Here is a 25,658-nt window from a genome sequence, read left to right on the forward strand (position 1 = left end):
GTTGAATAACTGAGGCCTATTTTGGAACATGGTGCTTTTTTTGCACTGCTAATGTCTCACAATAGTGATGCAAATGCAGCGCAAAAAAGATGTAAAGCCATCATAAAATTGTGTCTAACATTTTAAATGATTGTTTTAGGATGCAAATAAGATGTGTACTTTCAAGAGCTTTCTTTGAGGTGAGGCCTATTTCTTTTTTTTTTTTTAAAAAAACAGTACCCAGAAGTACAGCACTGTAAGCATTAAAATTGACACTTACAGAAAAACAGCTTCTCCATATCTACCTCACATTTCTAAATGTATATCATAAGTACAAAAAGCATAACATTAATTATACATGTTAAATGGTTTATTTTTGCTGTTCTCAGAATGTATCAAATTTCACTTAAATCAGTGACTTGAAGATATTCATCATGTAACAGCGGGGAAAAAAAACACAATCAAAATGACTGTGTTTAAAAAACCCATACAACCTAAGAAATCTGATTTCAAAACTCCTTAAAATTAACTTACTTTCAATGACGTCGAAGGATCTCCTATGAACAGCATCCACTCTGTTGTGCTATAAATATTTTCAGCCCGCCACTTTCTGAAAGAAAACCTCCATCGATACGAAAAATATGTTACATAGAAAAAAAGACTTCTCTCATTCTATCACATGTTTCCACTAGGCCAAATCATGTTGCCGCGATTCGCAAGTCTTGTAATTCTTCCAATCAAATCCCGACATTTTCTATTTTTGCAACTTGCAAAAAGAAAACATTTGAGATTATTTTCACAATCCTGGACTACTATTATCTTACTCTTCTTTGTCACTCATGTTCTCCTTTTCCTATGACACTGATACTGCTTACTATGAAGCAGACTTACTTGCATCAGGTTTATATAGTCGGATTTTACAAAATAACATTATAATTAAAAGTTTTGGACCAATAATCTAGACAGCATTGCAGACTTACATTCCCTCAACTTGATGAACCTTTTCCAATTCTTCACAGGAAATCTCGAGATTCTTTCTTTAAAATTTTGGTTTTAAAAACACCAGGTAAGAATTTTTAAGGTCAAACAGCAATTTTTTTTTGAAACTTACAACGGAATCATTGCAGAATGACCAGCCGTTTCGAGACTTTAAATAAGCTGTATAATGTCCTGAAGTTGTTGAAGGACCATCGTGATAGATAATTGCTACAGTTACAAAAGTCCTTCCTGATATTGAAAGCTGAGAAGCCACAAAATTTTTTATTAAAGTTGACAATTTTGATCCATCAGGCCTACATCGTTGCATCATTAAAATGACATACTGTCCATATCTACGTATAAGTAATGTTGACATCATTTCAGATTTACATTGGCTACACTCCATGTTGTGATCCGCTGCATTTACTAGCTTATTAAAGGAGACTGATTTACTGTCTGGCAAAGTTAAATATATAAATCTTTCTGAGTCTACACTAGTAGTACTTGATACCCTACAATTCTCGCAGTCATGCTGCTATTGATAAGAAAGCCCAAACAGGTGATCTACATCTACACCCTCAACTTGCAATATATCAAGCATATACATTAAAAACTCCTGACAATCTTGCTGATTATTTTCAGAGAAGTCTGTTTGACCTGAACATTCATCTAACAGATAACGAACTTCAGACACACTTTCTACTTTTGTTCGATCAGTGCTACATTTCTCGAAAACAGAATTCAACAAACAGCATAAAATTTGTTCAGAATTCAACAGAATCTGTTCTTTTAAACTCTCTAGTGAAAAGAGAACATTAACCACTACATTTGCATAGCAGTTGACACCAGAACTGTTTTCAAATTGAAAACCGACAACATCTTCAACAGAATCCACTTTCTTTCTGCTAACAATTTTCGGTTCATTGACTTTTAGTCTTTTTGCAACAACCTCCCTACTATTACTGCTATTTCTACGTTTGCGGCCTACCACACGTTTCTCAAACAAAGGATATTGAGGCAAATGTGGCGCATACTCTCTTCTTAACCTATTGTATTCCTTACCACAATCTAGATCCGCACAAATGTTTGTGACATCACAGTCAATCAAGTACAATCCCGATAAAGTTCTAACTCGTGACAATGCCACATATGCCATACCCTCCTTGAACACAGAACTGCCAATATTCACCAATGCACAGTCTACACTTAAACCTTGCGATTTATGGATTGTCACCGCATATGCCAAGCAAACAGGAAACTGTTTACGGCGAACATATAAATCTTTAACAAGCAAAAACCTAGCAGAACAACGACCAATTTGCTGTACTTCCTCAATGCCATCAAATTTAATTCTTAAAAATTCTATTCCATCTCTATTTCTGTATTTCTCAAAATCAACAACATTACCCATTGATCCATTTACCAGACCTCTTTCTACATGTAAATTCCTTCTCAAAATAATTCGGCAATTTAAACACACATTCAAAGTCTTTTCAAAACCCGCTGTTTTAGATATAGTCTTCTCTAATGAATCCAATTTTGATTTCAAATTGTCTGACAAAATAATTGTTGATCCCATATGCTCTAATTTGTCGATAGCTTCAAGTTTCACAATCTCTTGCTTTTCTAAATTCAACATTTTGTTGTTGAAGATGGCACATTCTGCAAGAGTTGGCATGAGACATATCCCGGATTTCTTCTCAGTAATTTTCTGAAAAATATTCTCAGGCACAATCTCTTGTTTGGGATATAAATTTGACAGTAATCGTGCATTTAAAGCTTCTTTCCCATGCTCAGTCACTTTTCCAATTCTAATATCTTGTAGAATATTCTTGTAATCTTCATCCTTTGCCTGACGCATATTTTGATGCAGTTCTGCATAATTGAAGTTTAACCATATATTGACATTGCCAATGCTCCCTAGGCACTTCCTGGTATCTTCATGCGTGAGTATTTTGAACACAGGTTGACCTTTTACTGGTGTCAGCTGCAGAAGATCTCCGAAAACAATGATGTGTTTCCCACCAAATAACACATCATATTCAGTTTTAAGTACTTCTTGCATTCTCAAATGCACAAAGGCAAGCATGACATTGGAAACCATGCTTACTTCGTCAATGATAAGTAGTTTCATTTTCCTCAAGACTCTTGAAACTTCACAGCAAGCATCTCCAGATAACTTGTTGTATTGTAATTTGTTGTCATGCTCCACCGGCAGCATCAGTAGACGATGCAAAGTAATACCTTTAATGTTATGTGCTGCCAGTCCAGTAGGAGCGGTGACAACACAAGACAGCGATGACTCAGTCCTTTCCTGCAAATAACAAGAGATTGCTTTAATGAGGAAACTTTTTCCAGTTCCCGCTTCTCCACTCACGTACAGTCGGACAGGCTTCAACGATGTACATGAGCACTTGTTCTTCTCATGACTTAATCCGTGCTCAATTTCCTTGGTAACTTCATCATATATTTTCCTCTGCTCAACGTTGAGTTGTTTTTCCAAGTCTTCTAAGTTAACTGAATCCTCCTGAGCATGTGCCATGGCTCTTTCCACTTCATTCATAGCAGTGGCAGCTTCATTTTCGATAATAGGTCCTCCAAGTGGATCTTGACTCAATGAAACAGAACTCTGACTGTCCTGAGAACTGTCTCTGGCAATCTCGGCTGCAATCGTTGCTTCCTGCTCAATTTCCAAAGTTAGCATTTCTTGATATTTAGAAAAAGCAGGACATTCTATGGACTCCTTGGCTGCATTGAAAGAGTCTTCGTAACAGAGGAAATCTCCAAGCAGTTCCTCTTCTGCACGCCAAGGCTTGAAAAGTTGCAAAAGTGCTAAATAAAAAAACTCCTTTTTTTCTGGAGATTCACCACTCAATTTTCGATAGTTTACTAATTGGCATTTTCTTTGCTTGACCAGGCATCCCTCACTTCCAATTACAGCATACACTCCTTTCTCAATATCTTCTTTGATGTTCCTCTTGAATATATAATTTTGGAGAACCTCATATAGACAAACATTCTCAAGGTGACTGCTTCGATTTGGATAATATGTATCCAACATGTTGGTCTTCAAAATGTCGGTACTGTTTGGTTCCTTTTCTGCCAAATACTCAATTTCCCGGACAGGTTTTAGAACTCGATTTCGCGTTGCAGCAAGACCAAGACTCGCCCAAACGAGACTCCTGGATTTGGCATAGAGACTTGCTGAAGACAATCGGTCAGAACATTCGTAAGCTCCGATTTCTCGATGCGACAACATCTTCAGACTGAAACTGTACAACTTCTTGCTGAGGCTCTTTTCATGGGAAATGTCCTCCCACATATCCTTCAGTTCGGTCTTTTCTTTTTTGGTGATGTAAGATGTCACATACCGAGCCACAGCCATACAGTTGTCAGCCACAAACTGTATATCCATGTTAGCATTCCACATGGACAAAATCACTGGGTTGTAGTCATTGATGTACTTGGACTCTTCGTTCCTTTTCAAATTGTATGTATTCTTGGGTGATTTTCTCGTCACATTATGTCGCAGCGAAGACATCAAACTGTTCACTCTTCCTTTAGAAATCACCGGTCGTGGAAAGTTGAAACGACATTTGGTGTAGAACTTGTCCTTGTTTCTGAATTTACGACGACAGTACTTTCCACAACTATGGCTTTGGAAACGTAGAACTTGTTCTCTTAGACTTTTCTTCTCCGTTGCGTTTGGAACAGCACACGTAGAATACTGTTCGATGAAATTCATCACTAACTCATCCGTATCTGTTCCAAATTTAGGTGCATCCTTGATCCACAACAACATATGTATATGAGGGGCACCTCTTGCTTGGTACTCCTTTCTCCAGAAGAAATCCAACACCTCTCCAAGAGGTGGATTCTTTTTATTTGTGATGAAAGACATCATAGCTTCAAATCTATGATTGAAGTACCTGCATACATTCACTGGATCCAAAGAACACAGTTCTCCAGGTGTCTTGAATTCAATGTTTTCAATATTTCCATTTGCCTCTCGTAGAAATTCAAGTAAGTCTTCCCAGCCATACTCGGCACAGCTCAGAGTGAGGAACCATGTTGGAGTTCCTAAGTTCCTCAGCATACATTTTAAATCACCATGACGACGGTACCAGTACTCATTAGTACCACGCTGACACGCCATGAGATTAATTAAGTGAGAATCCAAAATACTGTCTTGGACATTGACTTTATGCATAAAGTCACTTGCCGAGATGTTTCGCATCTGTATACCACTTTTTAAGATGTGGTTCACTGCATATGACAGTCCAGACAGATCGCTTTCAAACAGGAGATGAAACAAATAGGGAATGCATTGCCGAAACCTAGGATCTTCTGCATACAATCGTAAAGTCCGGTATTCAGACGCAGGAATTTGATGAGGTCGCTCATCATATCTTCCTCCTTGACCTGTGGGAAATAGCTGTGGGAAACACCGAGCTTCCAAACTTTCCTCCCAAACACTAATGGGACTCCCTTTGGCTTGTTTCATTTGAAACAACTCAATAGCATTCCCCATGACTTCCTTGGAATGCAAAGGATGAACACTATAATGTTCATATATTTCTTCACTTTTAGAGGTCTCTACTTTCTCAATTTGGCCAGCACACAAATCGCTATCCTCTTCATCACTTACTTCCTCTTCTGCAACATATACATTCTTATAGTACTTATTATTTTTCTTCAAATACACTGTTGCCTTTTTGACTTTCCTAACATCCACTAAATCTTGCCATATTTTCTTATTCTTTGTCGGAACCCCATTAACCAAGATAACCAGAGGTTCCTCTTCCACTTTTTCTATTCCAATTGTGTTAATGTTTTTGTTCAAATCTAGAGGCAAATAAACAACTCTTCCCTTTAATCCTCTCTGTAAATCTGCTGGAGGCAACTTCCCTGTCTTTGGCTCCATTCTTACAATAGCCTGAAAGGGATGGATACTTTGAATCAAAATAGATTCATAAGTATTTAAATCCTTCAATTCAGAAGGAATCTCAACCAATTCCAGATTATTATGAACTGCCCTAGCAGGCATCTGGTTTTGGTTTAATTTATTACAACAATAAGTACACACACGTTGATCCGATCCCAAATCAAAATAATTCTCTACCATCAAGTATGTGGCAAAATCCTTCCATTCACTATTATTTTCCCTTTCACTTTTTGCATATAAATCCACTACCTTAGTCTGATTCTTATAATAAGTGCGTCGACAACATAAACAAGTGAAATTAGGCCTCTCACTTGATTTCATCTGAAACGTGGCAATTTCCTTCTGAAAATTATCTGTACTGGAAACCTGTACATTATCTTCCACATTAACCTCTACTACAGGGTCAATTTGAACATTCTCATCTTTACTACCAAAGTAACAAAACTCAATTTCTTCACAAATATTCTTCACATCTATTTCAGAACCATGCAAAAGAGCAGCACATAATTGTTTAAGCATAATTGCTGGACTCTTAGCATAATACAACATTCTCACTAATTTTCTCACTTTATTATGATGCACTGCTAGCATCCTGAAATGATGAAAAACACTCTGGCATACTCTCCTGGAAAGACAAGCCAGTGAATGACCACGCAAACCTGTCATTTGTCTCACTCTGCAAGGATCTAAATCTTGCAACAACTTCATTTTCTGCTTCAAACTTTTCTTATTAAATATCCGTATAAAATCAGAAAGCAAATTGATGGAAACCTGTCGCACACTGCAAATAGAACTACACTTCCAAATGTACACAGGACCCTTAGGACGTCTTCCTAAAACCTCATCACTTAGCGCCTCTTCTGTCTCTGTTGTCACAAGTTGTTCTTTTTCAACTGGACAACCATCCTTCACTTCATAAGCTCGACCACAGATGTCAACTGCATGCACCAAATCATTATCCTGAAAATAAGTCTCCTCATTAAAAAATGCCTCAGAACTTGAACTATGCATCCATTCTCCGGAAAAAACTTCACAAAAGTTAGTACGATTTACTACTCTCTTCCATCTACTTTTTGTTTTGAAATCAGAAATTACCTTGCTTAGTTTCCTAATTCTATTGATTACCAAAATAAACAACTTTCGCTTAATTTCAAAAGCATGATCAATAATTTTCTCTACATTTTTCTTCTTCTTATAAAATGCCGCTTTCTGTTGGCCTTTCTTTTTAATATTTTTCAATAAATTAACTAATATCCTATTACGGAACATTCGATTTCGAATGTCCCTAAACTGTTGTTTCCTTCTACTATCATGCACAGAGTTATCTCTTCCTCTACCAGTAACATTTGTGATGGGTCTCTCCTTTCCATTTAAATTACTTTTCTTTTTGTGAACTGAAACATTTTTTTGAGCAAAACTTTTTTTACTACAAATATTTCTTAAGAATGATTTCGTGCTCTTACCCGGACCTTTCTTGGTGTTTTGACAAGTATTTGGGGAAGAGGACTGCTGCAATAAAACATCATCCTGCTGTCTTTGACGTTTTCTAGCCTTTCTTATTCTACTTTTGGAAGGCATTTTACAAACTATGAAAGAATCTGCAGTTGAATCTGTGGAAAAATATAATATAAAATGTTATTAACCACTATTACCAAACAGTAAATAAATAACAGTCATCTAAAACTTAATGCCGTACTAATTATTTAACATAGCAAATATTTTCCACCAGCACTGCATCACAAAAATGACACTCAATGGTACAAAACAGGCATACAACACTCATAAATCACTCCCTAATATTTTAAATCATTAATTCAGGATGACGATAAGATGTAGCCTATCTAAAGATTTGTTTAGGCCCAGATCTTTAGACTGGGGTGAATGTGTGTCATTGATCCACATTCAGTCCATCACCTGTTTTGTTTATTTGAGGTGAGGCCAACACATGGTTGCAGATAAGATTATCACTGAAAAAAACCAAGGTAAAAAAACATGTGAAGGCCTACCAATGAAGTAAATCATTAAATGAAAACCAATACATTTCTGGAAATATGCACTACTAGTGCTTCATAAGATGTTTTGGGTCATATTTATAAGGCATTTGATTGTCTAGTATGCTATTTTACGTTATTCATGGTGCAAATTTATTGTAAATACGCTCCCACCTGCGGTTGGCAAATTTAGATTTTGATTATGGGAGTTAGACAGGCATGTTAATAATTTCCCAAAAATGGTGTATAACCCAAAACAACCTTTGAAGCAAATGCTCTTAGCCATGTTATCCACCTCCCATTGGATAACATGGCTAAGAACTGCTCGCAAATGCGAAAAAAAACGGCCGCAATACATGAATATCGCAGAAAAGTCAGCGATATTCATGCATTTTCCAGCAAATGCTCTTAGCCATGTTATCCACTTCCTATTAAATAACATGGCTAAGAACTGCTCAGGGCCCCATGAGGAACGCTTTCCATTTAAAAAGGGAAAAATAACATCAAAGACACTAAAATGCCTTCTAAATATGACCCCAAACAACCTATGAAGCTCTAACAGTACATATCCTGAAATTTAATTGATTTCAAAATTCGTTTTTAAACACAGCATATAAATCAATTGTATACCTGCATTCATGAAGAAATCACTAAAAATGTCCTTGAGACACATGAAAGTGTTTTCTGGAATGCCCTAGCACCATTTTTGAGACACTATTAACATGGCTAGGTAACTCCCATAATCAAAATCTAAATTTGCCAAGCGCAAGTGGGAGCGTATTTACAAGACACTTGCCCCAAGAGGAACGCTTTCCATTTAAAAAGGTAAACATAACATCGCAGAAAAGTCAGCGATATTCATGCATTTTCCAGCAAATGCTCTTAGCCATGTTATCCACTTCCTATTAAATAACATGGCTAAGAACTGCTCAGGGCCCCATGAGGAACGCTTTCCATTTAAAAAGGGAAAAATAACATCAAAGACACTAAAATGCCTTCTAAATATGACCCCAAACAACCTATGAAGCTCTAACAGTACATATCCTGAAATTTAATTGATTTCAAAATTCGTTTTTAAACACAGCATATAAATCAATTGTATACCTGCATTCATGAACAAATGACTAAAAATGTCCTTGAGACACATGAAAGTGTTTTCTGGAATGCCCTAGCACCATTTTTGAGACACTATTAACATGGCTAGGTAACTCCCATAATCAAAATCTAAATTTGCCAAGCGCAAGTGGGAGCGTATTTACAAGACACTTGCCCCATGAGGAACACTTTACATTTTAAAAGGAAAACATAACATCTTAGACACTCAAATACCTTATAAATATGGCTCAAAACAACCTATGAAGCTCTAGCAGTACATATCCAGAAATGTAATTGATTTCTTAAATCGTTTTTAAAAGCAACATATCTGTTTCAGCTTACATAACAGACCATGGAATGGGCTCCATGTACCACAATAACTTGTGTTACTGCATGCCAGAATGTTACACCAAATATGCAGTTACAATTTCTCTATGAAACTAATTCTATTACTATATCACTAGAGACAAAACCACATTTTAAAAACACAGCTTTCTTCATCATTTTCTCCTTAAATCATACTATTCTCTATCTAAATTAAATAATTTTTTTCTCACCTTAGCAAATATTTTTTGAGTTTTCAAAACAGTCTAAGAAATACACCAAATTGTCTTCAGCAGAAGAAAAAGGATGCACTCCAAAGGCTGCAGCTATTGAAAGCACAGAAATACAGATATTCATTTCACATATCTCTCATATTAGCCAATCATACCTCTTCCCTCACTTTTTTCAAATCAAAACCCTTCCCCCCTCTGCCCTGTCTGCCTTGTTTCCATAGCAACCACCTCCTGGAAGACCTCTCATGTTTGCAAATTCACACAACAATGTTTCAATTGAACTCTGAACTCTCAGTGCACCTGCGTATCCAGTGCAATCTTTCATTAAATGTTTCTTCCTTGACCATTCAAATTACATCTTTCAAAGAACACATCCATGCACCCTAACTTTCTGTTTTCAGAAATGGAAATGCACCAATCACTGCTAATGATTCATTAGCATTGAAAACCACAGTTTTTTTTCTTTACAAACTCCTACTGTTTCAACTGCCCTTTCATTACCACACTTCATCTGACTGCAGAACAACCTTCTCCCACCATGTTTAAGGTCTGGATTGTTGGACATAGTTGCATCCACTGGGCTCAAAGGTATGCTGAAAACAGAAATTTACCTAACCTCAATTTACAAGATGTGGAAATTAAGTGGTTGGGCCAAAGAGGATTAAAATGTCACCAATTGATACCATTGGTGAAAACCTTTATGCATTTGCCAAAACCTGACCTGTTAATTGTACACTGTGGAGGTAATGATTTGGGCACTTTGACAGGGGTAGGTCTGGAAATGCTTTTAAAGGACACCTTTGAGCAATTAATGGCACTTTTTCCTCAAACTGCCTTGGTATATTCCAATATATGCCAAAGACAGAAATGGAGGTGGTCCAACCAATTTTGTCCACAAATTGAGAAAGCGAGGAAGCATGTAAACAAATCTGTTTCAGCTTTCATGAGAGACCATGGAATGGGCTCTCTGTACAACAATAACTTGCGTTACTACATGCAAGATATCTACAGAGGAGATGGAGTTCACTTCTCAGATGAGGGCAACAGAATTTTCATTCTGAATTTAAGACTGTGCATTGGTACCTACTTATAAGTACCTAAATGTACCATAAACCCAAAAGCTCTTCTCAGAGCTACCCTTCATCTGATCACTCACAATTATTATTTTTTTCTAACTTTTTTCATTAATTTTCCACAAAATTCGCTCCCCGGGGCGCTACCCGGTTCGCGAACCGAAAGCTAACCTCGCGGAATTTTTAAAAAAAATGTTTTTTTCCGCACATATAAACCTCCTCAGCCACCCTCAGAAAACCTAGAGGGTCAAGGTAAGTCTACCATGACCCCTTCTACCCATTCTAAACATTATTTGTCCTCCATCTTGTATCTTAATGCGACCGAAACACAAAATGGTGGACTCCCGTGACGCTTAAGGTTCGCGAACTGGGCCGCTTCCCGGAAAGCGGTCCAAAAAAAAGGTGGGAAAGTAATTTACAGAAAAACGACTAGAGTCACTCTCACCAAATATAGATTAGCTCATACTACATAACAATCCCTTTCATTTTCACAAATTTGATTGAAATTCCATTTAGCCATGAAGCCTGTAGACCTCTCTAAGTACCGTGAGGTAAATTACTTCACAAAACACATCTGAAGTGTTGGAATTGACAACCAATGAAAATGTTACTTTCATTTTCTACTTTTATTACCTGACATTTGATTGGTTATATACCTGAATATATATAAAGGAAGAGAAGGAAACACAGCCATTTTGACTACTACTTGTTGTTGTATATATCATTTAGAATATCACTAATAACATCAACTTGTTTCTAAAGGTAAGTTGTTATTTTTAAAACTGAAGTATATTGTGCACTATAAGTAAATATGGTAAACTTTTTCAGATAGTTATATACTATCCCTCTGTAAGAGTTAGACATTGAGAAAGGCTTCTTTATTATAATTATGGACTGATTTAGGTTTCTGTGGTATAATTATGAATTTACTTAGGCTTCTTCACAGGCACTTTTTAATAGTACTACTTCACGCCTGAAACCATACAGTGCCCATAGATTACTTCTCTGTTATAAACTCACAAGTGCCTGTCTGAACTTAAACCCAACAGTGCCCTATCTCTACTGATATATTTATTTTTTATGCAAATTACAGCAATAAAATGGAAGGTGAGCAAAATGTTTCCTTCGAAATTGTTCTGGAGAACAACAAAGAAAAAGTTATTGAGGACAATGATGACTCAAATTTCATGGATGAATCACGGGACCATGAATTAGTTCAATGTGTAGAATCTGTGGATCATTTACTGCATTATGATGACGGTCAAATGTTGGAACTTATGTTCACTGAACAAGAACACATATCAGACAGTGAAATGCTAGACGTTGTATTAAATTTTGAAAAACAATCCGAAAAATAAAATTGTATGTAATATTAAAAAATTGTTTGAGTCTTTAATCATTTTTATATGTAATTCATAAACTAGTTAAATGTTAGAAATGTTATTACATTTTGAAACACAATCACAATAATAAATAATTGCTTAAAAAATAAAAAAATTAAAAAATAATCAACAAAACCAACAAATAATTAACATACAGTATTAGAAAAGTCTTTCATTCTTTTATCCATAAAGTTCGCTGCCCAGGATCTACTATGCCCCCTTATGGTAATTTCCCCCTTTGTTTTGGCCTCCTCTTGTCTCTCGATCCTACCGAGAGACAAGATGGCGGCCGCTCCGAACTGTTTAGAATGTTGACAGACACCGGAGGGCCAATCAGCTTCGCATCGCAAAGTTCCGATACGCGAAAGGTTCGCTAACCGGATCGCTGCCCGGAGCGCTGTTACAGATATATATCTTGATTTAAACATTAATTTCTCAAAATCCACTGAAGCACATATATTGAGACCTAGCAAAGGCACATCGGGCTAACAGTCCCTACAATTTTGCCAAGTTTCGTGAAAATCCATTCAGCCGTTCGGGCTAAAAGTGAGTCCAACCGCCCTATGGAAATTAACATGGGAAAAACGCGTTTTGGGACCCCCCTTTTTTCTCGGCCCCCCCTTGACGAACCCCCCCCAAATTCCCAGGAGCTGCTCAGAAACAAAATGTGCCATTTTCCTGAAAATTTCAGCCGATTCTGTCCACAAACGCCAAAGTTATTAGACATAGAATTTTCAGAAATCCCATAGTGAAAAAATCCTAACTATATATACCTACTGGCGACCGCCAGTAGGTAATATATATATATATATATATATATATATATATATATATATATATATATATATATATATATATATATATATTCACTGAAAAAACCATAGGTTTGACACATGTTATAGTTAGCTGGAAATTTTACTGACATAAAACCAATGAAATTCCACATTATAGTTAGTTGGACTCACTATAACTTGCGCGTGCAATGCACTGCTGATGACGTCACATATTACATCTATATATATATATATATATATATATATATATATATATATATATATATATATATATATATATATATATATATATATTTAGTCATTTCTTACTTTATTTGCTGATATCGTTTTGGGTGGAGCCTGCTGACCTCCTACTACTGGGAGGGCCTAAGGAGTACAAAGGAGGGTGGAGAAGGAACTTCATTTTGGCTGGCGGCATCTGACAAAGGCATTGCGCCGAAATGCATTGTGCCTTGCAGCAAAGTAATTAAAGAAGCTCCCAATGGTTCCCCGCTGTGTCCCCTGGGTTTCTTTTATGGAGGAATCGTTCTGGTGATATTTTCACGCGGCTTGCCTGCAACGCGTGTAAGGGGATCCGCTCTACAATAGAGTCCTGCGGATTGCAAGCAACGTGGCAAACTCTTTAAGTCCGAGGTATCGGAACTGCAGGATCGCCTCTTGATCAGGCCAAACAAACGGCTGTTGTCCATGACAATTCGTGACTGCACGAAGGAGTAGGATGTATGAAACCCCTCTCCATGGCCCGGTTTGAACTGTTATTAGAGGAAGAGCGTAAGGGGACCCAAGGGGGTTCGTACTTTTATTCAAGAAGCCTTCGCAATACAAACACCCTCCTTTGCATGGCACAACAGCGCTCATTGAGCAAAGGATTTTCGTGCCCCACACAGTACTCACCGCAACACGGGATGCTGGGAGCTGTAGTCCTGGACATTGGCAAGCAGCTGATATCGTTTTGGGTGGAGCCTGCTGACCTCCTACTACTGGGAGGGCCTAAGGAGTACAAAGGAGGGTGGAGAAGGAACTTCATTTTGGCTGGCGGCATCTGACGAAGGCATTGCGCCGAAATGCATTGTGCCTTGCAGCAAAGTAATTAAAGAAGCTCCCAATGGTTCCCCGCTGTGTCCCCTGGGTTTCTTTTATGGAGGAATCGTTCTGGTGATATTTTCACGCAGCTTGCCTGCAACGCGTGTAAGGGGATCCGCTCTACAATAGAGTCCTGCGGATTGCAAGCAACGTGGCAAACTCTTTAAGTCCGAGGTATCGGAACTGCAGGATCGCCTCTTGATCAGGCCAAACAAACGGCTGTTGTCCATGACAATTCGTGACTGCACGAAGGAGTAGGATGTATGAAACCCCTCTCCATGGCCCGGTTTGAACTGTTATTAGAGGAAGAGCGTAAGGGGACCCAAGGGGGTTCGTACTTTTATTCAAGAAGCCTTCGCAATACAAAACCCTCCTTTGCATGGCACAACAGCGCTCATTGAGCAAAGGATTTTCGTGCCCCACACAGTACTCACCGCAACACGGGATGCTGGGAGCTGTAGTCCTGGACATTGGCAAGCAGCTGATATCGTTTTGGGTGGAGCCTGCTGACCTCCTACTACTGGGAGGGCCTAAGGAGTACAAAGGAGGGTGGAGAAGGAACTTCATTTTGGCTGGCGGCATCTGACGAAGGCATTGCGCCGAAATGCATTGTGCCTTGCAGCAAAGTAATTAAAGAAGCTCCCAATGGTTCCCCGCTGTGTCCCCTGGGTTTCTTTTATGGAGGAATCGTTCTGGTGATATTTTCACGCGGCTTGCCTGCAACGCGTGTAAGGGGATCCGCTCTACAATAAAGTCCTGCGGATTGCAAGCAACGTGGCAAACTCTTTAAGTCCGAGGTATCGGAACTGCAGGATCGCCTCTTGATCAGGCCAAACAAACGGCTGTTGTCCATGACAATTCGTGACTGCACGAAGGAGTAGGATGTATGAAACCCCTCTCCATGGCCCGGTTTGAACTGTTATTAGAGGAAGAGCGTAAGGGGACCCAAGGGGGTTCGTACTTTTATTCAAGAAGCCTTCGCAATACAAACACCCTCCTTTGCATGGCACAACAGCGCTCATTGAGCAAAGGATTTTCGTGCCCCACACAGTACTCACCGCAACACGGGATGCTGGGAGCTGTAGTCCTGGACATTGGCAAGCAGCTGATATCGTTTTGGGTGGAGCCTGCTGACCTCCTACTACTGGGAGGGCCTAAGGAGTACAAAGGAGGGTGGAGAAGGAACTTCATTTTGGCTGGCGGCATCTGACGAAGGCATTGCGCCGAAATGCATTGTGCCTTGCAGCAAAGTAATTAAAGAAGCTCCCAATGGTTCCCCGCTGTGTCCCCTGGGTTTCTTTTATGGAGGAATCGTTCTGGTGATATTTTCACGCGGCTTGCCTGCAACGCGTGTAAGGGGATCCGCTCTACAATAGAGTCCTGCGGATTGCAAGCAACGTGGCAAACTCTTTAAGTCCGAGGTATCGGAACTGCAGGATCGCCTCTTGATCAGGCCAAACAAACGGCTGTTGTCCATGACAATTCGTGACTGCACGAAGTAGTAGGATGTATGAAACCCCTCTCCATGGCCCGGTTTGAACTGTTATTAGAGGAAGAGCGTAAGGGGACCCAAGGGGGTTCGTACTTTTATTCAAGAAGCCTTCACAATACAAACACCCTCCTTTGCATGGCACAACAGCGCTCATTGAGCAAAGGATTTTCGTGCCCCACACAGTACTCACCGCAACACGGGATGCTGGGAGCTGTAGTCCTGGACATTGGCAAGCAGCTGATATCGTTTTGGGTGGAGCCTGCTGACCTCCTACTACTGGGAGGGCCTAAGGAGTACAAAGGAGGGTGGAGAAGGAACTTCATTTTGGCTGGCGGCATCTGACGAAGGCATTGCGCCGAAATGCATTGTGCCTTGCAGCAAAGTAATTAAAGAAGCTCCCAATGGTTCCCCGCTGTGTCCCCTGGGTTTCTTTTATGGAGGAATCGTTCTGGTGATATTTTCACGCGGCTTGCCTGCAACGCGTGTAAGGGGATCCGCTCTACAATAGAGTCCTGCGGATTGCAAGCAACGTGGCAAACTCTTTAAGTCCGAGGTATCGGAACTGCAGGATCGCCTCTTGATCAGGCCAAACAAACGGCTGTTGTCCATGACAATTCGTGACTGCACGAAGGAGTAGGATGTATGAAACCCCTCTCCATGGCCCGGTTTGAACTGTTATTAGAGGAAGAGCGTAAGGGGACCCAAGGGGGTTCGTACTTTTATTCAAGAAGCCTTCGCAATACAAACACCCTCCTTTGCATGGCACAACAGCGCTCATTGAGCAAAGGATTTTCGTGCCCCACACAGTACTCACCGCAACACGGGATGCTGGGAGCTGTAGTCCTGGACATTGGCAAGCAGCTGATATCGTTTTGGGTGGAGCCTGCTGACCTCCTACTACTGGGAGGGCCTAAGGAGTACAAAGGAGGGTGGAGAAGGAACTTCATTTTGGCTGGCGGCATCTGACGAAGGCATTGCGCCGAAATGCATTGTGCCTTGCAGCAAAGTAATTAAAGAAGCTCCCAATGGTTCCCCGCTGTGTCCCCTGGGTTTCTTTTATGGAGGAATCGTTCTGGTGATATATATATATATATATATATATATATATATATATATATATATATATATATATATATATATATATATATATATATATATATATATATATATATATATTTAGTCATTTCTTACTTTATTTTCCTAACTAAGAATTAATTTAATTTTCCCCTCATTTTCTCTGTATCTTGAGTCTTGAGGGATATTTGTTTACCCTCCCTTCTGAGGAAAATGACACAAGCTCACCTTTAAATGAGAATTTTCCTCCCATCCTTCGTTTTTTGACTTTATCAGGCCAAAAATGATTTTGTACAAAAGACCGACTCTGTTTGAAAAGTCAGTTCCGCAATAAGTTAACTTCAGAAATGAATGAGTCTTCCCACTGCATTTGCCCTACTAAGGACTGCTTGAAGTAGCGTAATTGTTGCCATAGCAGCAGGGGACATCTGAATGAAGCTGGGGTCTATGCAACATCTCCTCCACTGCTAAATTTCACAATGGCTGCTCTAAAAAATTAACAAAAATATATAAATAATAAAGAAGGAAAGAAGTTAGGAAACACGGGGCTATGGCCCTAGAGGAAAGTACCTAAGGAGGTGATCACGCACCTTGCATACAAGATAACCACCATCTAGACAGCTTGAGACAGCCTAATTAAAAGCACTTGGGGCAACCGGTTGGTCACAATACTAGATACACAGTGACAGTTAGAGAATTACAGTTGGACTCACCAACCGAAACGTACTGAACAGCTGATCGTCTCAGGTTGTTAGACTCCCTAATATTTTTAAAAAGAGCAAAGTAACACCCTGATACTTACTAATTGAACTCTGTCCATAGTAATTTAAATTTATCCATACAATCATGTCTACAATACCCATAGAACCTAATATAGAAGATACGATAGAACATCCAGTCAATAAGGCCCTAGAGAAAGTAAAAGGCTCTCTGGATGAAACTATGTATAAAAAACTGGAAGCCTTCTCCAAGAAATGATGGCCCATTACAGGCACACACCAGCCTGAAGACACAGATGGGGCAACCAAAGTTCCGAAAAAGAGGGAGGCTGGAGGAAACCTAAAAAAAGGCCCAAAAAAGACATAAAATGCAAACAATCAATCAATCAATACATTTGTAGAGCGCGCTACTCACCGGAAAGGGTCTCAAGGTGCTGGGGGAGGGGGGGAGTGCCGCTACTGCTCAAAGGTCTTGAGATGTTTCCTGAAAGTGAGGTGGTCCGGGGTCAGTCATAGTTGGGCAGGCAGGGAGTTCCACGTCTTGGCCGCCAGGTAGGGGAATGATCTTCCTCCGGTGGTAGTTCTTCAGATCCGTGGGACGGGGGCGAGGGCAAGGCTGGCAGAGCAGAGTTTGCTTGTTGGAGTGTAGAACGTGAGGTGGTTGTTGAGGTATTCGCGACCTATGTTGTGGAGCGTTTTGTGTGCTTGGAGGAGGAGCCTGAACGTGATCCTTTTATTGACGCAGAGCCAGTACAGGTCTCTCAGGTGGGCTGATATGTGGCTGTGCTGGGGGATGTCGAGGATGAGTCATGCAGATGCGTTCTGTATGAGTTGGAGTCTTTTTTGAAGTTTGACTGTGGTTCCTGCGTATAGGGCATTCCCGTAGTCTAGTCGGCTGGTGACAAAGGCCTGGGTGACTCTCTTTCTAGTTCCGGTAGGGATCCGGCGGATGATATTACTGAGCATGCGCAGGGTGTTGAAGCATGATGATGAGATGGAGTTGACTTGCTTGGTCATCGTGAGAGAGGAGTCCAGGATGAATCCCAGGTTGCGTGCGTGGTCAGTGAGTGTTGGTGCAGTGCCAGGTTCTGTGGGCCACTAGGAGTCATCCCAAGCGGATGGGGATGGTCCGAGGATGAGGACCTCCGTCTTGTCTGAGTTCAGTTTCAGATGGCTGAGTTTCAGCCATTCAGCAACATTTTTCATTCCTTCCTGGAGGTTGAGTTTGGCGGTGGCTGGGTCTTTGGTGAGGAAAGCATCAGCTGGGTGTCGTCGGCATATGAGATGTTTTTGAGGTTGTGTTTGCATGGGATGTTGGACAAAGGGGCTCATGTAGATATTGAAGAGGGTTGGGCTGAGCGATGAGCCTTGGGGTACACCGCAGATGATCTCGGTGGCTGCGGTGCGGAAAGGGGGGAGGCAGACTCTCTGGGAGTGCCTTGGTTACCACAGATGGGCAAGAAACAGGCCCTGAGATTCCCGTTCCCATCAACAGTGATGAGGCACTAAAACCAGTTATTTAACGTTCGTGCTCTTCTGAATTTGATACAGATATCGATGATATGTGATTAAAGAGCATTGGAACTTATGACGAGGTGTGTAAGGCCTCAGGATCTAAAATGGATATTGTGTATCTGTTTGGGATGATATGTTTGACCCTCTCCTGAGCAAACACTCCTTATCTCCAGAATACTTTGTGGACTACCTTTCTTTCTGGTTGAGAAAGGAAATTCCCAATGAAGTGAGATCCAGGTAATTTTCTGAATTCCCACCACACTCCCTCCCTGACAATGTTGTGATCACCCCAGAACTAGATATTTAGGTGGTGACATTCATTGCTAAGGGCTCTAAGGTCCCTGAAAAGGAGTTTACAATGGTCTGAAATCCTGCCAAGACCACCTTCTAGACATCATAGGACCATGAAATAAAATATTTTAATTGGGAGAAATAACCAGACTCTAATCAATTCCAAGGAACTACACAAATTGGTCAAAAATACCATCTGCCTTCTAGGGACTGCAAAGACTGTAATCTACACAGAAAGGCATTCTACTGAAGATAGACACCAAACTAGCAGAATTAGCTAATAAAAGCGGGAGGCCTAGATCCCAGGGCCTCTTCTTTGTTTATGACATCACAAGGGAATAGACCAAATGCATAGGTGTGTTTAGTTCCATCCAGAAGTCCCAAAAGGACAATAAAGATGTTTCCCAGTTTAAGTTTTTTGGCAGAGCTGGGAGAACGCAGGGTCAGTTCCTCAGCTTTTGGCCAAACCTCAGCAAGACCCTTCTTGGGCCGTAGCAGATTCTCTCAAATAACTTTTACCACACACCAACCCTTCTACCCGCAAAGACACCGAGGATGTTGGAGACCCTTAAGAGGTGAACAGAGATAGAGAGGATTTTACAAAGGTAAGAATCTTGAAAGTCATTTCACTTAGCCCACAGAGGCCATGCCAAAAGAGGAAGCTCCTGTCCTTATCAACTGGGGGGTAAATGTGGACCTATGAAACAGAAGGAATCCACCATAGGTATGTCTCAGTTCCGCCTAATATTACTTTGTTGAATTAATTGACAAAGAACTTCCTGATAATAGCAAGAACTGTGAAATGGTGCCTGAAAAGGATCTTCAATGCACTAACCATGCGGCACTGTAGATTAAGCATGATAGAGTGTCAATGTGTCCAGCCACATTCAGAACTACTGCTCTTTCTCATTACCTTTATGCAAGCAATAGTTGAACAAGAAAGCAAGAATGTGCCTTAATTCCATTTCTGGACGAACCTTATCGGACCTTGGTGCTTGCTTCTTTCTGGGGACCTTAGAGAGCTGGAGCATCCTGAATGAGAGGAAGGTTTCAAGATGTTACAAAATCTCGCTCTTCCAGATGTTTGACGATCAACTATTGTTCCCTTGTGAGGGAGATGTGCTTAGAAACCCTCAAGCGGTTGTTCTGCTCCAATGCACCCCAGCTCTGTTCTTATTGATCCAATATATCTAGACGCGGTTACATTATACTTTTACATTTATTTCCAGTGTATTTTAACTCACCTACATGAGCTGGCATGTGTTTTACTCAGTGCATTGAAAGGCTTGTGAGGTTCATCATTTGAGCTTAAGTATTTTGAAAAAAAGGGAAAATTAAATGCATATGTTTATTTTATTTAAATCATACTGTTTTCATGGAGACACTACTTCTTCGATAAAAGCACAATAAAAATAGTAATTGCATCTTATTTCATGATCGAGAGTAATCTATGCATTTGAGATGCCTTCATACAACAAGTAAACACTTTTCCTCTATTTTCAGCTTTAAAAACAAGACTACAAACACAAACAATAATTAACAGATGGAGTTACAGAACTGGACACATAAGTAGGCATGGTTGAAATTTGAATCAAGGTGGTGTAATGTGCATATTTTTTTAATTTCAAACAACACTTTTTAGGCAAAATTCCCAAGCTTAAGCCATTACACCACCTCTGAATATTATGCAGAATTTTTGGGTAAAAGCTTACTGTGAAAGGTGCCATTTGGGTTCTATTTGACTGCAATCACACATGAAAAACAGAATATACATTTGTGATGCTCAAGGTAGTCTCTTTAACTTTATCCTTGCCCCAAATTTGATGTGAGGAAGCATTTGTCTCTAAAATATAGCACAAATTGCATTTCATTATGCATAATTTTGTCAAAACTTGCATCTAATTACTTGTAAGCAAATATGGCACACACCTACATATGAGGCTCCTGTTTCCATCCAAATTATTACTCGTAATGGAGGAGATCCAAAGTTAAATTCTATGTATATTGTCTCTTACTTACAGCTCTATTACCTCAAAACCTTTAAATTAGCAGATTATTTTAAGTATTTTGATTCGCAAACAATGTTGCAGGTCAACATAATACTACATTTTGAATACATTTTTTTTAGCAAATGGTCAATGATTTGGCATTATTATGTGTAAATATCTCATTGCTCGCAAAGGCTTAATGTTCTATTAGGACCTATATAAATGTTATTTGCATTATAGGTGAGCGGGTCCCAGGTGTGATTTTTGAATATATAGGTGATAGGTGTAACATACGAGCTGTCTATATGATCTATATATTAGGCTGATTCATTTCAATGGAGCTAGAACCACCAACATATAAATGATGCTTCCAGAGATTACAATACTTCATCAAGGTACTTACTGATCGTGTTTCATCAGCATTTAATGCCATTGATGGAAGTTTAACTATGCAGGCTTTTAATAGAAATTGCACATCTGGGTTGCCTATAAATCTAAAAACAACAATTGATGGACAGACTGCAAAACAATGTCATACAGAGATCTGAACCTAAATGCATTCTTTGTTTGCAGACCATGCCAGTCCAATATGAACCCAGTCATATGCAAATCAGTCTTGACCCTGTGCCCACAAATCTAAACTATACTGGAAGCCAAAGACAGTAGCTTTCGCTTTGGAAAGTTGACCTTTGACCTGAATCAACAAAGATATAATATTTGATATGTTCACACTAAACTAATAGTACTATTTTACTAGAAAGAAGTTGACTTCTTTTTTACTGTAATTTTCTCTTAACTTTTAGGCCTAAATCAATAATTTTTACTCATTAATGTTGTTGTTTTCTCATTTTCTGATACAATATGTTGTTCAGATTGTATCCTGAACACAGGTGAAGTATGTGAGGATGTTTTAACATGTTCACATGATCTATGCTTTTGTATTCAAAGAAATTTCTAGACCTAATAGACCTGAAACCTGCCCTGCATATAGAGGGGGCAAGAAATAGTTTCAACCTAGATGTACAAAGTCTTTTTTTCTTTGAATTGGGCCATTTGCAGTTGAAAAAATGCCTCTTGGTATATACAATCTACAAATTGTGATTTAGTAAAATATTCACAAATCATAATTGAGTTTGTACCCCAATACTAATTTGGCATTTGGAATAAGCGTGTTTAGGGCATCCATTCAAAATTCCTAATCTGAATGATATGTGTTTTTTAACCAAATTGTTGACATTAGTGGTCAAAGTTCTATTGCTTTATCATTGATTGTTTTATAGTAACAGAACCACATGTTTCATGAATAATATTCATAGACGAAGGACAGACAGCATGTTAAGTACTAGTTTGTCAACCTTTTATTCTTTGTTCTATGCATTATCTACGCTTACACCCAACTCCCCACCTATGTATTCACCCTTATAGTGATCCTGGGGTTCAGAAGAGCACTGGCTGCTGTCTCTGTACACTAGAGAAGTTAGTTATGACTACAGCAGGAGAAAGAGTATACAATCAGAATGTTCTCATTTTGAGTTGACATGGTCATTTCTAAAGTCTTTAGTAGGATGTGGATAGAAAAAGGATGGAGAATCGATAGTGACCAGATCAAAAGCCAGCGACCCCTCAATGACTAATGGTGCACTAGGTCTGTGACCATCCCTAAATGTTGGGACTATTAGAACCTATGCTGGTGAAGTGCATACAGCACTTCACCATGTGCAGGAGTACAAGCAAATAAGGCTGGGATATAAAGTGCTGAAGCATTCAGAACACAAGCAAATTGGGTCTTCAATACCTAGGAGTGATGACATCACTTCTTTCCTGATGGAACTCCATTTCCCAATCCACATCATCTTCAAAACAAACTGCATAATATACAAAGTCATGACAGCCAGCTCCCCCATTGTGCTTATCTTGCAGACAATCTCACAATCTCTGTTGCCTCTTGGTACACCTGCAGCCAGGACACTGACTGATGTGCTTCTTCATAGTTGTTTCTCTTTGTCCCACTTAAGAGAAGTGGGGATGTTCCTTATGCCCCTGTTTTTTAAAGGGCTTACCTTCTACCACTCCCTCTTTTTTATCTTCTTCACTGTCTAGACACAGTGCTGCCTCCCTCCACTAATCCTCCTGTAGAGCTTGTTTTCAAACAGACATACAGGTTTTGCATGAACACATTCTATTTTCCTGGGAACGGTATGTTGTCATTATGACATTGCTTCATAATGGTGTTTCAACAGTCTGACTTCAGACCAGGAAGTAGACAATCAGAGTTACTAAATGAGGCATTGGTTATGGTTTAGGGTTGGTTGTTTCCAGGAATATATGAAGAATATACTGATTAATATAGAATTGTATATGGATTCCTGGGCAGATCTGAAGGTAGTGATTGGGGATCTGTTGATGGCGTGTAATCCATTAGAGGGGGGGTCAGCATTCTGTGAGAATAACATTCAGATGTGATGTACAGGCAATAAAATACTATCCTACAGACATGGTGCAGATGTGCAGGAATACCGTTACAACCCAATGCACCGATTTCATCAAGCCTTAGCAACTAATATATCAGTAAAACACTAACATCATTCGCAACCCTTGTTAATTTGGATACACACGTTCAAACTCATTTCATTTTGAGGGTGCCTGATCTTGAATTGTTATGTGTGTGCACATGCATGGGTATCTGCCTGTGTCAAACAAACCATGGACACCAGAACAGCCATTGTTATGTTGGTAATGTTTCACTCTAGCTTGAGAATGCTGATTTCACTATAGAGATGAAACCTCATATATTCTTTTGCTTTTAAAAAAACATAGAGGGTGTTGTTTGAAATGCTTCAATCGAGGGTGTTTTACTTTACTGCTTACAACTTCATACATCAGTATCATTGTGGGCATGGAGTTAGAAAAGGAAATGTCATGTTTACTTTGTACAAGTTGAAAGTTAGCATATATATGTAGGCCCCTGCCAGTCATATTACCTTTATTTATACACACTAGTTCAGGAAATTTCCCATAACATGAAAAAACATATTTTAGTCAATAATTAAAACAATAATAATTATGTCTATTTATTTTTTTCAGGGAAGAATGGCCTGAGAAGCAAAACATTTTTAAAAACAAAATCAAGCAGGTTCTCAAATGTGACGTCAGAAACTGTAACCCGCTGTCTCCCACTGTCCTGCCCCAGGCTGACTGCCTGCTCCTAACACATTGTTTGGCACCTCATGTGACAAATAAAGAGGAGTTCTGCTGCACTCTAAAAAATGTCTCATCGATGCTAAAAAATGGAGGGCATTTAGTATGGATAAGTTGCCTCATGCAGACATTTTACATGATTGGGAGCTTCAGGTTTCCTCATCTAAGCATCGATGAGAGTTTTGTCAGGAAAGCACTAAGTGAGGGTGGCTATGTCATTCAGGAGATGCAGGTGTTTCCTAGGACAGTTACTCCCTTGTATGACTTGGCAGATTATGAAAGCTTTGCAGTTGTTCATGCAAGAAAAGAAATACCTACTTGCACTACTTATGAATCATAATTCATAAACATAATAGCTACAAAGAGGAAATAAAAATGTAGTCTCTGTCCTGAAACACATTTTTCTGTTTCCTGCTTGTTGACCCCACTGCTGCTGAGGCCAGTGTTGCTCAGATTATGCCTCTCCACTCATTGCTTTACAGCTGGATTTTGCATTTGCTTGTAACCTTTGCCTTGGCTCTTCCAGATTCTGTTTCATTCAAAGTCTTCATGTCCTTTGCTGTGAGGTCAAATGTTGTGGCTCATTGTCTAAGGCCTGGAAGGAATAATGATTTGATTATTACTTTTTACAACTTTCCAATAAAAGTGCCCATTTTCTTAAAGAATTGAAATCTTTTTGCATTTTGTCCAGCACTGCTCAAACTCTGCGAGCATGCCCTCTAATGTCCTTGCACATATGGTTTACATATCTTGTTGACATTTTCCATGGGAAGATAGGATACAGCCCTCTATCCACTGTGTACTGTTTGCCAAAATACATTTTATGTTATTTAACCCCTTGCTTGCTGATGACGGCCCCCATCCGTCATGCACTACGGTGCTCCTGTGCTGATGACGGCTGGGGGTCGTCATAAACCCGCCCACTCGCGATTTTGCCGCACTGGCATGGAATCGCGGCATCATGCAAGTGGTTAAATACAGCTGTAAAAATCACTAATGAAATTTATAAGAAACATATATCCGTATTGATGTGTTCTTATAGGCTACATTGTTCTCTGATTTTCACAGTGTCGTTGTATTGTACATAATACAGTGAAACATTCTACAATTCAGGAGACTCATTTCATTGACTGTGCAAGGAAGTTTACCTTTCTACTACCTTTTGACCAGGTTCTCACTGCACACTAGCACATACACACACAAACACAAACACACAAACACACACTCTCTCACAGTGCCATCCAGCTCCCTTATTATCCCCTTAAACCAGACACAAGCCTAAATCTGTATGAGGCCAATTTCCCCCTGTCTTCTAGAGATAGCAACCCTGCTTTCTAGAAAAGAACACAGTTTCACTGAGGTTGAATCTACAAATAAGATAGTCCTGCATTTAATTCAGACTGCAGTGAGATGCATTAAAAATCACAATATTCTCAGACCAGAATCAAAGGTTTAAACAAATCTGTAGACACTGATTACACTATAGAAACATAGGATGAGAGTG

General features: G+C 39.5%; 1 protein-coding gene across 1 annotated transcript in view; it reads left to right on the top strand.

The window, feature by feature from the left end:
• The window catches only part of LOC147718235 (nicotinamide N-methyltransferase-like), a 187,800-nt gene extending 163,132 nt beyond the window's left edge, over positions 1-24,668 (top strand). Inside the window, exon 3 of the mRNA XM_086918242.1 lies at positions 24,041-24,668. Within this exon, the coding sequence (XP_086774368.1) occupies positions 24,041-24,494 (454 nt within the window). The 3' untranslated portion in view covers positions 24,495-24,668. The remainder of the gene's footprint in view (positions 1-24,040) is intronic.
• Positions 24,669-25,658: the final 990 nt, after the last annotated feature.

This window comes from Lissotriton vulgaris, chromosome 4_1 (genome assembly GCF_964263255.1).
Source record: "Lissotriton vulgaris chromosome 4_1, aLisVul1.2, whole genome shotgun sequence".
NCBI classification, from domain to species: domain Eukaryota; kingdom Metazoa; phylum Chordata; class Amphibia; order Caudata; family Salamandridae; genus Lissotriton; species Lissotriton vulgaris.